This window comes from Triticum urartu, chromosome 7, assembly GCF_003073215.2.
Source record: "Triticum urartu cultivar G1812 chromosome 7, Tu2.1, whole genome shotgun sequence".
Classification (NCBI taxonomy): Eukaryota; Viridiplantae; Streptophyta; class Magnoliopsida; order Poales; family Poaceae; genus Triticum; species Triticum urartu.
Window position 1 is genome coordinate 211,597,303 of NC_053028.1, and position 17,009 is coordinate 211,614,311.

General features: G+C 43.3%; 1 protein-coding gene and 1 non-coding gene across 3 annotated transcripts; one reads left to right on the forward strand and one right to left on the reverse strand.

Moving 5' to 3' along the window:
* The first annotated feature begins 10,372 nt into the window (after positions 1-10,372).
* On the forward strand, positions 10,373-10,446 carry TRNAT-AGU. The gene has a single exon. It is a non-coding gene; the product is annotated as a tRNA-Thr (tRNA).
* A 422-nt stretch (positions 10,447-10,868) lies between these two features.
* Positions 10,869-15,932, reverse strand: LOC125523290 (DNA-directed RNA polymerase III subunit RPC8-like). Of its 2 annotated transcripts, XM_048688340.1 has the most exons (9): positions 15,777-15,932; positions 15,228-15,374; positions 14,146-14,304; positions 13,926-14,021; positions 13,205-13,292; positions 11,718-11,781; positions 11,512-11,581; positions 11,346-11,435; positions 10,869-11,212 (listed from the first exon to the last, which is right to left on the reverse strand). In XM_048688340.1, the coding sequence occupies exons 3-9, from the start codon at positions 14,254-14,256 to the stop codon at positions 11,093-11,095; spliced, it is 639 nt and encodes a 212-aa protein (XP_048544297.1). In that variant the 5' UTR covers positions 14,257-14,304; positions 15,228-15,374; positions 15,777-15,932; the 3' UTR covers positions 10,869-11,092. The 2 variants fall into 2 exon arrangements, with proteins under 2 accessions (XP_048544297.1, XP_048544298.1); XM_048688341.1 differs by lacking the exon at positions 15,228-15,374.
* Positions 15,933-17,009: the final 1,077 nt, after the last annotated feature.

Below are 17,009 nucleotides of genomic sequence, written 5' to 3' on the forward strand. Positions count from 1 at the left end.
ATGAAGTCTTTCGATGAGAAAAAAATTAGAAGGAACCTTTCGGGACGAGACTCCGCCGCCACGAGGCGGAACCAATCTAGAGCTCCGGCAGAGCTGTTCTGCCGGGGATACTTCCCTCCGGGAGGGGGAAATCATCACCATCGTCATCACCAACGCTCCTCTCATCGGTAGAGGGCAATCTCCATCAACATCTTCACCAGCACCATCTCATCTCCAAACCCTAGTTCATCTCTTGTATCCAATTCTTGTATCAAAGTCCGGGATTGGTGCTAGTAGGTTGCTAGTAGTGTTGATTACTCCTTGTAGTTGATGCTAGTTGGTTTATTTGGTGGAAGATCATATGTTCAGATCCTATATGCATATTATTACCCCTCTGATTATGAACATGAATATGCTTTGTGAGTAATTACGTTTGTTCCTGAGGACAAGGGAGAAGTCTTGCTATGAGTAGTCATGTGAATTTGGTATTCGTTTGATATTTTGATAAGATGTATGTTGTCTAGCCTCTAGTGGTGTTATGTGAACGTCGACTACATAACACTTCACCATTATTTGGGCCTAGAGGAAGGCATTGGGAAGTAATAAGTAGATGATGGGTTGCTAGAGTGACAGAAGCTTAAACCCTAGTTTATGCGTTGCTTCGTAAGGGTTGATTTGGATCCACATGTTTCATGCTATGGTTAGGTTTACCTTAATACTTTTGTTGTAGTTGCGGATGCTTGCAATAGATGTTAATCATAAGTGGGATGCTTGTTCAAGTAAGAACAGCACCCAAGCACCGGTCCACCCACGTATCAAATTATCGAAGTATCGAACGCGAATCATATGAACGTGATGAAAACTAGCTTGACGATATTCCCATGTGTCCTCGGGAGCGCTTTTCCTATTATAAGAGTTTGTTCCGGCTTGTCCTTTGCTACAAAGAGGATTGGGCCACCTTGCTGCACTTTATTTACTTTTGTTACTTGTTGCTCGTTACAATTTATCTTATCACAAACTATCTGTTACCACTTATTTCAGTACTTGCAGAGAATACCTTGCTGAAAACCGCTTATCATTTCCTTCTGCTCCTCGTTGGGTTCAACACTCTTACTTATCGAAAGGACTACGATAGATCCCCTATACTTGTGGGTCATCATGGATCACGTGATCACTTAGAGGATTAGAGGGATGTCTATCTAAGTGGGAGTTCTTAAGTAATATGATTAATTGAACTTAAATTTATCATGAACTTAGTCCTGGTAGTATTAGCATATCTATGTTGTAGATCAATAGCTCGCGTTTAGCTCCCCTGTTTTATTTTTGATATGTTCCTAGAGACAACTAAGTTGAAACATGTTAGTAGCAATGATGCGGATTGGATCCATGATCTGAGGTTTATCCTCATTGCTGCACAGAATAATTATGTCCTTGATGCACCGCTAGGTGACAAACCTATTGCAGGAGCAGATGCGGATGTTATGAACGTTTGGCTAGCTCAATATGATAACTACTTGATAGTTTAGTGCACCATGCTTAAACGGCTTAGAATCGGGACTTCAAAGACGTTTTGAATGTCATGGACCATATGAGATGTTCTAGGAGTTGAAGTTAATATTTCAAGCAAATACCCGAGTTGAGAGATATGAAGTCTCCAACAAGTTATATAGCTAAAAGATGGAGGAGAATAGCTCAAGCAGTGAGCAGGTGCTCAGGTTGTCTGGGTACTGCAATCGCTTGAATCAAGTGGGAGTTAATCTTCCAGATAAAATAGTGATTGACAGAATTCTCTAGTCACCATCACCAAGTTAGTAGAACTTCGTGATGAACTATAATATGCAAGGGATAGCGGAAACGATTCCCAAGCTCTTCGTGATGCTGAAATCGACGAAGGTAGAAATCAATAAAAACATCAAGTGTTGATGGTAAACAAAACCACTAGTTTCAAGTAAAGGGACAAAAGGGAAGAAAGGGGATCTTCAAGAAGAACGGCAAGCAAGTTGCTGCTCAAGTGAAAAAACCCAAGTCTAGACCAAAGCCTGAAACTGAGTGCTTCTACTGCAAAGGAACTAGTCACTGGAAGCGGAACTACCCAAGTAATTGGCGGATAAGAAGGATGGCAAAGTGAACATAGGTATATTTGATATACATGTTATTGATGTGTACTTTACTAGTGTTTATAGCAACCCCTCAGTATTTGATACTAATTCAGTTGCTAAGAATAGTAACTCGAAACGGGAGTTGCAGAATGAATAGAGACTAGTTAAGGGTGAAGTGACGATGTGTATTGGAAATGGTTCCAAAATTGATATGATCATCATCGCACACTCCCTATACTTTCGGGATTAGTGTTAAGCCTAAAATAAATGTTATTTAGTGTTTGCATTGAGCATGAATATGATTGGATCATGTTTATTGCAATACAGTTATTCATGTAAGTTAGAGAATAATTGTTGTTCTGTTTACATGAATAAAACCTTCTATGGTCATACACCCAATGAAAATGGTTTGTTGGATCTCGGTCGTGGTGATACACATTTTCATAATATTAAAGCCAAAAGATGCAAAGTTAATAATGATAGTGCAACTTATTTGTGGCACTGCCGTTTAGGTTATATTGGTGTAAAGCGCATGAAGAAAATCCATGCTAATGGGCTTTTGGAATCACTTGATTATGAATCAGTTGATGCTTGCGAACCATGCCTCATGGGCAAGATGACTAAGACTCCGTTCTCCGGAACAATGGAGCGAGCAACATATTTGTTGGAAATCATACATACTGATGTATGTGGTCCAATGAATATTGAGGCTCACGGCAGGTATCATTATTTTCTGATCTTCATAGATTATTTGAGCAGATATGAGTATATCTACTTGATGAAACACAAGTATGAAACATTTGAAAAGTTCAAAGAATTTCAGAGTGAAGTGGAGAATCATCGTAACAAAAATAGAAGTTTCTATGATATGACCGCAGAAGTAAAATATTTGAGTTACGAGTTTGGCCTTCAGTTAAAACAATGTGAAATAGTTTCACTACTCACGCCACCTGGAACACCACAGTGTAATGGTGTGTCCGAACATCGTAACCGTACTTTATTAGATATGGTGCAATCTATGATGTCTCTTACCGATTTACCACTATCGTTTTGGGGTTATGCATTAGAGACAGCTACATTCACGTTAAATAGGGCACCATCTAAATCCGTTGAGACGACACCGTATGAACTATGGTTTGGCAAGAAACCTAAGTTGTCGTTCCTTAAAGTTTGAGGTTGCAATGCTTATGTGAAAAAGTTTCAACCTGATAAGCTCAAACCCAAATCGGAGAAGGGCGTCTTCATAGGATACCCAAAAGAAAATGTCGGGTACACCTTCTATCACAGATCCGAAGGCAATATATTCATTGCTGAGAATGGATCCTTTCTAGAGGAGTTTCTCTCGACAGAAGTGAGTGGGAGGAAAGTAGAACTTGATGAGGTAACTGTACCTGCCCCCTTATTGGAAAGTAGTTCATCACAGAAATCTATTCCTGTGACTACTACACCAATTAGTGAGGAAGCTAATGATGATGATCATGTAACTTCAGATCAAGTTACTATCGAACCTCGTAGGTAAACCAGAGTGAGATCCGCACCAGAGTGGTACGGTAATACTGTTCTGGAGGTCATGTTACTTAACCATGACGAACCTACAAACTATGAGTAAGCGATGATGAGCCCAGATTCCAAGAAATGGCTTGAGGCCATGAAATCTGAGATGAGATCCATGTATGAGAACAAAGTATGGACTTTGATTGACTTGCCCAATGATCGGCGAGCCATTGAGATTAAATGGATCTTCAAGAGGAAGACAGACGCTGATAGTAGTGTTACTATCTATAAAGGTAGAATTGTCACAAAAAGGTTTTCAACAAGTTCAAGGTGTTGACTACGATGAGAGTTTCTCACTCGTATCTATACTTAAGTCTGTCCAAATCATGTTAGCAATTGCCGTATTTTATGAAATCTGGCAAATGGATAAACAAAACTGCATTCCTTAATGTATTTATTTAAGAAGAGTTGTATATGATGCAACCAGAAGGTTTTGTCAATCCTAAAGGTGCTAACAAAATATGCAAGCTCCAGCGATCCATCTATGGACTGGTGCAAGCATCTCGGAGTTGGAATATACGCTTTGATAAGTTGATCAAAGCATATAGTTTTATATAGACTTGCGGTGAAGCATGTATTTACAATAAAGTGAGTGGGAGCACTACAACATTTCTGATAAGTATATGTGAATGACATATTGTTGATCAGAGATAATGTAGAATTATCCTGCAAAGCATAAAGGAATGTTTGAAAGAAGTTTTTCAGAGAAAGACCTCGGTGAAACTGCTTACATATTGCGCATCAAGATCTATAGAGATAGATCAAGACGCTTGATAAGTTTTTCAATGAGTACATACCTTGACAAGATTTTGAAGTAGTTCAAAATGGAACAGTCAAAGAAAGAGTTCTTGCTTGTGTTACAAGGTGTGAAACTGAGTAAGGCTCAAAGCCCGACCACGGCAAAAGATAGAAAGAGAATGAAAGTCATTCCCTATGCCTTGGCCATAGGTTCTATAAAATATGCCATGCTATGTACCAGATCTATTGTATACCCTACACTGTTTTTGGCAAGGGAGTACAATAGTGATCTAGGAGTAGATCACTGGACAACGGACAAAATTATCCTTAGTGAAATAAGGATATGTTTCTCGATTATGGAAGTGACAAAAAGGTTTGTCGTAAAAGGTTACGTCGATGCAAATTTTGACACTGATCCAGATGACTCTAAGTCTCAATCTGGATACATATTGAAAGTGGGAGCAATTAGCTAGAGTAGCTCCGTGCAGAGCATTGTTGACATAGAAATTTGCAAAATACATACGGATCTGAATGTTACAGACCCGTTGACTAAACTTCTCTGGCAAGCAAAACATGATCACACCTTGGTACTCTTTGGGTGTTAATCACATAGCGATGTGAACTAGATTATTGAATCTAGTAAACCCTTTGGGTGTTGGTCACATGACGATGTGAACTATGGGTGTTAATCACATGGTGATGTGAACTATTGATGTTAAATCACATGGCGATGTGATCTAGATTATTGACTCTAGTGCAAGTGGGAGACTGAAGGAAATATGCCCTAGAGGCAATAATAAAGTTATTATTTATTTCCTTATTTCATGATAAATGTTTATTATTCATGCTAGAATTGTATTAACCGGAAACATAATACATGTGTGAATGCATAGACAAACAGAGTGTCACTAGTATGCCTCTACTTAACTAGCTCGTTGATCAAAATTGGTTAAGTTTCCTAACCATAGACATGAGTTGTCATTTGATTAATGGGATCACATCATTAGGAGAATGATGTGATTGACTTGACCCATTCCGTTAGCTTAGCACTTGATCGTTTAGTTTGTTGCTATTGCTTTCTTCATGACTTATACATGTTCCTATGACTATGAGATTATGCAACTCCCGTTTACCGGAGGAACACTTTGTGTGCCACCAAACGTCACAACGTAACTGGGTGATTATAAAGGTGCTCTACAGGTGTCTCCGAAGGTACTTGTTGGGTTGGCGTATTTCGAGATTAGGATTTGTCACTCCGATTGTCGGAGAGGTATCTCTGGGCCCACTCGGTAATGCACATCACTATAAGCCTTGCAAGCATTGCAACTAATGAGTTAGTTGCGAGATGATGTATTACGGAACGAGTAAAGAGACATGCCGGTAACGAGATTGAACTAGGTATTGAGATACCGACGATCGAATCTCGGGCAAGTAACATACCGATGACAAAGGGAACAACGTATGTTGTTATGCGGTCTGACCGATAAAGATCTTCGTAGAATATGTAGGAGCCAATATGGTCATCCAGGTCCCGCTATTGGTTATTGACCAGAGAGGTGTCTCGGTCATGTCTACATAGTTCTCGAACCCATAGGGTCTGCACGCTTAACGTTCGTTGACGATATAGTACTATGAGTTATGTATGTTGGTGATCGAATGTTGTTCGGAGTTACAGATAAGATCACGGACATGACGAGGAACTCCGGAATGGTTCGGAGATAAAGATTGATATATGGGATAATAGTGTTTGGACTCCGGAAGGGTTTCGGAATTCACCGGAAGGGGTTCCGGATGTTTCCCGAAATGTTTGGGTACTAGAACACTTTATTTGGGACAAAGGGGAAAGCCCACAAGGTTTTTGGAAGCACAAAAGGAAGTTTTGCGGAGTCCAGGGGGCAGACACCGGGGTCCCTGGCGTCTGGGTCCAGACGCCGGGAACCCTGGCGTCTGGCCCTGGAGTCCGAAAAGGACTCTTGCCTTTCGGGTGAAACCGACTTTGTGGAGGCTTTTACTCCAAGTTTTGACCCCAAGGCTCGACATATAAATAGAGGGGCAGGGCTAGCACCCAAGACACATCAAGAAACACCAAGCCATGTGTCGGCAACCCCGTCCCCTCTAGTTTATCCTCCGTCATAGTTTTCATAGCGCTTAGGCGAAGCCCTGCGGAGATTGTTCTTCACCAACACCGTCACCACGCCGTCGTGCTGCCGGAACTCATCTACTACTTCGACCCTCTTGCTGGATAGAGAAGGCGAGGACGTCACTGAGCCGAACGTGTGCAGAACTCGGAGGTGCCGTGCTTTCGGTACTTGGATCAGTCAGATCGTGAAGACATACGACTACATCAACCGCGTTGATATAACGCTTCCATGAACGGTCTACGAGGGTACGTAGAAAACACTCTCCCCTCTCGTTACTATGCATCACCATGATCCTATGTGTGCGTAGGAAATTTTTTGAAATTACTACATTCCCCAACAACTGTAGCCCAGTCCCCGTTGATCTCTCCCACCGTTGACGACAAGGCTCCTTGGCGCCCCGAGAGCTCGCACATGGAGCCATTGTCGCTCCTTCCATGGCCATCACGTCGTCGCCCCGCTCTCGGCACCGCCTGCTGCTTGATTGCGTCAGGGATGGCCTAGAGCCCCAAGGGCTCGCACATGGAGCCATTGTCGCTCCTTCCATGGCCACCACGTCGCCGCCCCGCTCTCGGCACCGCCTGCTGCTTGATTGCGTCAGTGATGGCCTAGCTAGTAGAGGTTGGTGTTGTGACCCGCTCCATAAATCTTCGCACAAGAGAATGAACTGAGGCAAATAAATGTACAAAATCAATATTTGTTAATGGGAACTAGGAGATAACTTGGTCGACTGCTTTGAGATTCATTGCACCACGTGTCGCCCGATCGAGAGGGTCCAACCGCCTCTACCATGGACACATGCGACCCGCTTTCCCACTCACAAGAATGTACATGAGATTATTTTAATCAAAGAGAAAACCTACATGCTAAATTTTAGGGCATGTGCGACGGGTACACCAAATCGCTTATAATGTTTACACTGGGCGGTTCAGGCACCTTTTATCATCCAACGGGGTACATCAAATGTCCGTGGACATGGATAATGTCCAAAATCCCACAAACAGGTACTCCCTTCATTTTTATATACAAGATCACTATGAAATATACATTTTGCATCTATATAAGGCCACCAACAGTAATCGAGGCAAAATTAATGATATTTTCTCGTGCTAGCAACCTGTTTAATAGTTGCATGCATGCAGTCATAATGAAAGTGAGCTACTTCCTCCACTCGGTTTTCTTGCATGCATGTGGAGTATTAATGATCCCAGTAAACAGATAAAAAAACTGACTTTCAAAGCAGACATTAAATTTTACATTGATACCTGTAATTTGAGTTTGTGGCCTTGTATATAAAAATTGAGGGAGTATCAAATGTGGAAGTGGTTTGGGGGAGCTTGGACACGCTACAACCAAACCTTGGACCCACTCACAAAGCTTCTCTCCCCCTTCTCTCCTCTCTTCATTGGACAAGGGACGAACATTTGATGAATATGGTTGGATGGCCAACTACCGCTCGCCTATCCCCGGACATGTCCGCAAACATTTGGTGTGTCTGTTTTGATGTACCACATTGGAGTTGTCCTTAACTTCGAGGTGTCCCCAACATGTTTTAGTTGGAAGGGGGCGTTGAGGTGTATAACATTGATCGTTATAAGCTTAGGTCAACTCCAATGCAAATCACCAATTGAATGTAAATGTTCGGGTCAAATGGCCCAGAAATTTTTAGTCATCCAATGCTGCTCACTTAAAGTGTTCGGATAGGTTCAGACACTTGAAATCCCGCAAACTGGAACGAACCCGAGGGGAGGTTTAAGGCCCAGATCAAGCGCTGGAAAAGTCCCGCTGCGGGCGAGAAGGACAACGCTCCTTCGTTGCACCAATCAAAGAGGACATTCAGTTTCTGGCCTCGACACTGAACTCCTTTGGTGATGTCCCCGGCATTGTCACCAACTGTAACCAAAGTTTGGTTGCGCCCATCCTTGTGCCAACATCGACCTTGATGACATCCTTCGGGCCTTCCCTGCTGTCTGGACCTCTTTTCCTTTGCGGTACCTTGGCCTTCCTCTTTCAGTCACGAGGCTAAAGTGCATCCATTTCCAGTACCTTGAGGACAAGATTGCGGGCAAGCTCCCACCTTGGTCGGCTATGCATGTGGCTGCCCCTGGACACATCATCTTGGTCAAAGTGGTCCTCACGACCATAGCAATCTATCATCTAACACCTCTGGATATCCCAGTTGAAGTTTGGAAGAAAATCGATAGCCTGAGACATGCCTATTTGGGCAGGCCGCGACAAGGTGTATGGCGGCAAATGTAAGGTTAAATAGAATCTAGTCTGCAAGCCCAAGATTTATGGCGGCCTGGGTGTGCTAAACCTCAAGAAATTTGCGACCGCTCTTTGACTTCACTGGCTTTGGTTCAAGTGGGCCGACCCCCCTAAGACTTGGGCCGGAATGGAGACACCTTGTAGTGATGCTGACAGAGATCTATTCACGTCATTCACGACTGTGACCATTGGTGATGGCAAAAAGGCAAAATTCTGGGAATCGCCATGGCTTAATGGTCTCCGACCCAAAGATGTCGCGCCCAAAATCTTTGAGACATCTAAAAGAAAGGTGTGTTTGGTCAGCAAGGCGCTTGATTACAACTTCTGAATAAGGCAGATCGACACTAGTCAGGGCCTCTCCTTGACCCATATCTAAGAGTTCGCCACTCTTTGGTGGATGCTACAATATGTTACTGTCAGCCTGGACAGGAAGGACATGATACATTGGAAATTCACTTCTAGTGATGAATATTCTGTGGCCACCGCTTACATGACGTAGTTTGCGGGACAAGTTCTCAGTCCGACCTTTACCAGGATCTAGAAGACTTGGGCTTCGCCGAAGTGCAATTTTTTTGCTTGGTTGGTCATTCAAAATCACGTGTGGACGGCCGATCAGTTGAAACTGCAGGGATGACCGAATTGCGGCCTATACCCCCTTTTACAAGCAGGTTCAGGAGTTAGTTGATCACCTTCTCTTCCAGTGTAGATTCAACGCCCAAGTTTGGAATGAAATCATCGCTTGGCTTGGCATTCACGGCCAATCTACGGTGGCTTGGCGGCACGAGGTCTCTATTCATGATTGGTGGCTCAAAACGATCCTCTATGGAGGCCACATCAAGAAGGCGATTATCTTGGTTATTATGCTTGTCTCGTTGAAAATTTGGAAGGAGCGAAATGGGAGAGTGTTCCGCAACACAGCGACCCCGACCACCGTCGTCGTTGCGAAGATCAAAGAGGAGACCCATCTTTGAATGCTGGCTGGAGCCAGTCATCTGAGTACTCTTATGTCGCGAGAGTAGTCTTTTTCTTTTGTTTTTGCCGTTTTGCGGCTTATGTCTAAACCTTCTTCATAATTAATGAAATGGAAGTCTCTTGCCTTGTTTATATAAAAAAAAGACAACGCTCCTGGCGTCAGGTCGCCGGTTGCCAGCGAGAAGGACGACACGGCAGATTTCTTTTGCAGTTTGGCAGCTTCTGCCCGTGGTGTTCCACCATGCAGATCACCACGGAGCGTATCTGGCTTTATTGTCTGGCTATTCCGTGTGTTTCGAGGGTAGTTAATTAAGCTGGATGTAAGTATGTAATGGTTATATCAGAGAGGCACACGCACTTCAACCACATCTATAATTTCAATATCTTTTTGCCCTTTTGAATTGGCTAAAGCGGCCCTCTCTGAAATGAATTCTAGAAAAGGAAGTACTGACCGATCCAAATAACAACAATAGCCAGTTTAATTTTTTAGCAGTACAATACATTGTCACCAAAATGACAAGTGGTTTTGGACAGGACAAGGATGTTGCTACAGTGATGCATGCCAGGATCCGTTGGATCAGTGTAGAATAATGTTAGGTATAAACCCGAAATGATTTTATCACAGCTTTCATAGCTCAGTTGGTTAGAGCACCCGTTTAGTAAGCGGGAGGTCTTGAGTTCAACTCTCAATGAAAGCAGTATTCTTTTTAAAAAATCCATGGTTCCCTCTCGTTTGCTTTTCTTCTATATAAAATCATAAGTTTTCCTTTCGCATTTTCTACTTGCATAACTTTCTTTTATATGCTTTTCTTTAGACGTCTATTTGCTGGTTATCATGTTTGGTAAGAAGGGGAGCCGTGTGGTGCTCTCTCTACTCTTGCCGATGTCAAAATGAGGCAAAGTTGTGATGTACTCCCTCCATTTCATATTAGTCGTCACTGAAGCGAATGTATCAATATCCGTTTTAGCAGCAACTAATATGGAACAGATGGAGTAAAAGTTATTCATATGTGCATGTACCTCTCTGCTTCCGACGTACTCCTATTTGTTTGCACCCTGTCTGTCTCTAGTTCAAACATGATTCGGATTTTTATCAGTTATCAACTGGGAAATAGCCATCGATCGTTGCAAGTTCAACTAGGATGAGATGTCTCACAGTGCCCTATGTTTTCCACTTCAAATCTGGCCATTCTTCTTCTTTGCTTGCTTGCTTGCCAGTGTTACCACAAACTGTGCAGCAGCAGATCATCAATTCCTAACAGCCATTACAAGTTTCTAGCATGCCACCTAGCTTATGGTCTAAACTTCTAGTTACACAGAGAGTTACCAGAAACAACTTTGCTGCTATTGCTCTTGCTCTTCCTCACCCTCACCATCTCCCTCACCCTCTTCCTCTTCCTCTTCCTCGCCCTCTACTGCCGCCCACCAAGCAAGAAGGCCAAGACCATCTCCTTTAATACTCCCCTGTAGAAGGGTTAATTTACTCCAATTAATCAGCTGTGCAGCCATCGGTAGATGCATTCAAGTTTGCTGTGCTGCCAGTGCAGTGCACGCTGTATCTCTATATGATAATACACACACAAGGAAGAAGACATACATTGATCTGCATTGGAGCAAATGGCTTGTCATCCTCCTTTTGCTCAACTGGTATAGGTGGGTATTTTATGCTAGATGCCAAGAATCGTATCTGCATAGAGATTGGGATGGTCGTAAGCCTTTTTGTGGCTAGGGACTATATGAAATAGTAATTGCTTGGGATTAACCTCATCATCAATGTCAAGATGAAGTTCATCACCATCTTCAGTCTTCAACGCCCACCTACCATCTTCCCCCCTGGATACATATGAACAAAGAAATGAGACACAATATAACCTGGAGATAAAATGGTAAATAAACTACACCTCAATTTGCAAATAATACTAGAGGCCTGTGTACTGCAAAATAAAATCCAAACAGATCAATGTGTTACCTCACTGTGCCAAACTGCATCAAGTGTCCCGGGATGCATATATCGGTGAAAAAATCAAGTGAAACTGAACAAGGAAAACAGTATAGCAGTTAAAGCCCACCATTTTGCGGGTACAGCTTCACAAATGTCACAGAATTACATAGTAATAACATTTTTAATAGTTCCCAGAACAGGATGGGAGCATGGATTATTTAAATCTTGTGGGCATACAAAGTACCAATACTCCAACATAGTTGAAAAGAGGAGAAACATGTCAGCAGGAGTCAATTAAATGTACATGCTTACAAGAAAATGAAATCCGGGAGTCTACAATGAAATACTAAGCTTGGTTTATTTCTCTAAGAGAATTGCGAAAAGTTCCCCTGCAGAATGTTGTATACTTTGAGCGTTTTCTATGAATTTCCCAGTTTTATTGACGTAAAGAAATTCGAAATTCTGTAGATAAAGGAGAACTAGTGGGGCAAAGTGTCATAGAGAGAGGAGAGAAAAGATAAGGTTGTCAGGCAACCATGGAGACCTGGTAAAGGGGGATCGATCCGATCCCCACTCCAGGCTCGGTGCGAGCCGTGCGGCGGCCGCTGTGCAGCGGTGGCATACTCCATCTAAGTCAGACACCTTCTCTCCTAGAGGAAAACAGAATTGGAGCATCAAGTTCCTTCCGGTTCAACTCAGTGTGCAGCAACAAGTTGGTGTCCTATCTAGTGCTCGCATGCTTGGCCTGTACGCGTGTTGGCTTTGAGCAGCAACCTCCCGCTCCTCGATTCCTCTCGGTGTGCCTCGGTCCGTGGAGCAGCATTGTATCACCGAGGGCTCGCTAACAACTCCGCGGTACATCGGCGTAAAGGTTTTCTGGGACAGTGTCAACCCGACGTGCCTTGCCTCATCGACACAACAACTTCGAGTGCTGTCGACGGAAGTGATTGTTCTTGTTTATTCTACTTGCTATCTGAATGATTTAACTAGTTTGTTGAGTTTGACCTGCAACTAGAATTTATTTGAAAGCAAGTGAATAGCTGCAACTGATAGTACTATATAGAACAGAACTTCAGAACCTGGTGTGTGCCTCTGTTATTCTTGCTTAATATCTGCACTTGACTTGCTTAGTAGCGTTCATCTTATCACTGCTATTTATCCTTTGTAAGGAATAACAATCTACTTGTTGGTAGAAATTTTAAAGGCACTAGAACTGAATTTATCTCTAATTAGTGACATCCGCAAGATGACAGTGAGCACAGGTTTGGTTAATCAAGTAATTCATGTATATAATTTTGGTAGTTGCTCTGAATTTTGACAGTAGCACCCGTATGTAATTCATATATATGTTGTTATTACACTCATACTATGTTAGAACTAGGATTTAATATTCTGAATAATTTGCTGAAACTGCACATATTTCAACAGAAAATAGGCATGAATTGAGAAAGGGGTTACAGCAGGTTGTAAACCAATTAGCAAACAAAAGGCCAATGAGAAAATAACTAAGTCACCTTGCAATCCCTTCTCATCATATCCGCTGATCTTCCCAACAAGAACCTCCCCAATAAAGGGCCTAAACATCAATAACCTAAAGGAAACCTGTCCAGGATGGGGAAAATGAAGGGAACATAAACATGAACTGCAAAATGTGTAAAGCCTCGAATTACGAGGTCACAAAATTTGTACTAACAGCAATGCCGGAAGAGAGTGCATCCATGGTGCAAGTTTGGCATGCTATCTATAATGAGTCATTCACACTACCTAGGAAAAGACAAGACTACGCACTTGAGGCAGAGAAATAATCATTATTAACTTACAGCAAGGCAAACTGGAATAGTCAGTTAAATAAGTACAGATTGGGGGAACTACTCCTGTTCAAAACTGTAGTTTTTTTAAACTGCTATTAAACAGTTTAATGTCAAGAGACAAACTATCTTAGTGATCAACATGTCGTATTAATCCCAAAAGTTCCAGTTCTATGTAAGCACAACAATCAAATGCTAAGCACTACTAAGAAAGGCTCTGGGGTAACTACATGAACACCAGTGATAAACTGCACAGGAAAGAACTAAAAACATACTGGAATTTTAGGTATTCAACTCAATTGCACAAACAATGTAGTCACCCTTAAGCCTTGACCTTGTACAAAGTTTACAGAGCATACACTAAACAACATACAACATCTCACATCCCTTAACAGATAATGAATGGCAAAATGATAGCACAAATTACTTTATACGTCGAGCAGCCCTCTCCAGGAAAGATGAATCCACCTTCAACGGCAAGGATGTCATAGACGGACACGCAGAGACCGAGATTTGCAACCACCTGCAGTACAAGTCCAAACACAGATTGCGAAATACAATTAAGAACAATCGAGTGGAACAGAATTCCAGTAGTGTAAACAAAATCTTGCCATGCACTGGTGATAATGTGACCAAGTTCACACTACCTTATCCAGGAAGAGCCTCTCAAGCTCGGCCTTGATGGCGTCAACGAGAGGGCGATTCAGCAAGTGCGGAGGCATGGGCAGGTTGTGCTCGATCTGGCTCAGAACAAACATCCTTCACGTCCAGTACCGGAGCCAGGAAAATATTAAAGCCTGGATAAGCTGCAAGAAAAAATGTCTAACCATGATCTACCTAACAAGCCACCAATGCATAATTTAAAATTGAGAGCCGCAACCGTTGCATATTTGAAACAGATATAAGCTACAACGTTGAGAGCCACATATCCACAATACTTTCAAAGTAAAACAGGGGAATACCCAAGTAAATGTTCATAAAAGATAAACCGAATTGAGTGAACCGATGAGTACATCAAATAATTGCCTACTTTGACTGAATTTTCAACACCAGAACTGATATAAACAAACTAATGGGATAAATGATGATTGTTCAAAGTAGACATATTTCCCTAAGTTGGTATGCGCGTTCTTTACTCAAAATGTTTGTCCACTCTTTAATGATTGAAGTTCTTTTCAATGAAATCCAATCACTTAAACTCTTAGTTTATTTATAATTAATCTGGTTAGAACTTAGAAGGAAACAATTTGAGGAAGGTGCAGGTGGTACTTCATACTCAAGTACCCTACACCCTATACACAACCATACCTAGTCCTCTACCATATACACTCTAGTCTGTACTCTTTACCGACTCTACTGGGAGACAATCCTGGATAGGCCGAAGTTTATAAACCAGTCATTTTCCTAGGCCATGTACAATGGTTGATAAGATAGTCTTATCTTAAGTTTTGCATGTAATTTAGAGATGACAAAAAAATATGTCTACAATGGGTCATCTCTTAGCCTTATCTTCAATAACTAGACATTCCTAAAAATGTGGTGACACATATTGTGCTAAGAGATCATCTTTCGTCTTCTCTTAAATAAGAGAAGACAAGACTTTTCTTAAGAGTTCTCTCTCCTCCACCTCATCATTTATCCTATCTGGCACTCCCAAGATAGTACCATTGTACATGCCCCTAGTCGGTTACCAGTATGGACTGAAAGTTTCCAGTGCAGTTCATCTTACCAGAGTCATCGACGCTTCCACTCGCTCCGCCGCGCGTCCCCCACGTGTCGCGCCATTCCTCGCGCCGTAGGAACGGCAACTGCCCCCCCCCCCCCTCTCCTGCTTATGTCAGTGGCTGAAGTCCAACAAAAGAATGGGGACACGCCACTTGGAGGCAGCAAGAAAGTAAGAGCATCTCCAGCAGGAGGCCCTAAAGGGCTAGTAGTGCTACCCTACTTTTTGAGCCCCAAAAAAGCCCCCAACTCCAGCAATTGCCATATCTCTCAGCCTCTACTTCTTTTTTATCTTTATATAATCAGAAATCCCATCGTATATGCAGAAAAATTGCATCGCGTATGCACATCATCAATTTGAACATACATGCCCTCACAAATTCCATAATGTATGCATAAAAATTCCATCACATATTCACGAACAGATGTATAATCAAATTCACATGCGCAAAAATTCAACCATATATGCATATACATTATACAGTATACACAGGAAAATTGCATCATATAGAGTCAATCCACCATGAACTTGAAAAAGAAAAGGGAGAAACCTTACCTCGGGAGGGTTCTGCAACTGTCTGGGGAGGCGACAGGGCAGAGATGGCGGACGGGGGAGGCGTGGCGGGGAGAGATGGGGTTCGGGAGGCGGGCTGCGAACCACGGAGTGACGGCTGGTGGGGGTGGTGCGGCGGCGGGCGGCTGGGTGGGGGGTTGGGGAGGGGCGGGCGGAGGGGGGGGGAGGGGGGGAGGGGGAGGAGGGAGGAGGGCGTCGGCGAGCTCCGGCGGAGGGGGACGGTGGCGCGGTCGCCGCCGCCTGGGGGAAGAGTGCGGGGTGGGAGCGCGGGAGCTCGGGTGGGCGAGCGCGGGCGCTGAAAAAAAAACGGCTGCGATATTGGCTTTGCAGCGAGGGGGTGACAACAGATTTGACAAGGCGCAGGAGGCTAGGCATCTGACAGAATCTGAGCTATGGTTAAGGCACACGCTGAAACACTCTCTGCTGGGGCTGGCCTCCCTTGAGCGTACCATTGACACGCAAAGATTCAGATTTCGGTGGCTGAAAGAGGGCGATGCCAACTCCAAATTCTTCCAGGCTGTAGGGAACGGAAGGCGTGCTAAAAACTTCATTACTCATATTAGGCACGGAGATGAGATCCTCACAAATCATGACAAGATGGAGGAGGTGTTCTCTGAAACCTACCAATCACTCATTGGGATTGCCCACACCCAAAATCACACTATTGATTTTCAGTTCTTGGGCGTGGAGTCGATGGACCTTAGTGATTTGGAGGAGATCTTTACCGAGGAGGAGGTGTGGGCTGTCATCAAGGAGCTGCCTGCGGATCGTGCTCCGGGCCCGGATGGCTTTATAGGAGCATTCTATCATAAGGCCTGGAACATCATAAAAAAGGATATAATGGCCGCCCTTCTCAAAATATTTGTTGGGGACGGCCGAGATTTTGCCAAGCTGAATCGGGCGTTGATTGTGCTCATCCCCAAGAGGGCGGACGCGGACACGGTGGCTGACTTTCGCCCCGTTAGCATGCCCCATAGCATTTCCAAGCTATTCGCCAAGTTGCTTGCCACCAGATTACGACCGCGGATGCAAGATATCGTCACCTTCAATCAGTCTGCTTTCGTCAAAGGGACGAAGCTTGCACGACAACTTTCTACTCGTGCGGCAGGTGGCTAGGAAGATCTTGGCGAGAAAAAGCAAAGGCGTGTTCCTCAAGCTTGATATCTCCAGGGCCTTTGACTCTCTCTCATGGCCCTTTCTCTTCGAAGTCCTCAA

Coding starts and splice junctions, on each gene's coding strand:
- LOC125523290 (XM_048688341.1), bottom strand. CDS start 14,256: ATGTTTGTTCTGAGCCAGATCGAGCACAACCTGCCCATGCCTCCGCAC. Junction 13,293..13,925: donor AGGGCTGCTCGACGTATAAA/GTAATTTGTGCT, acceptor CATCCTGGACAG/GTTTCCTTTAGGTTATTGAT. Junction 11,213..11,345: donor TTGCTCCAATGCAGATCAAT/GTATGTCTTCTT, acceptor ACCCTTCTACAG/GGGAGTATTAAAGGAGATGG.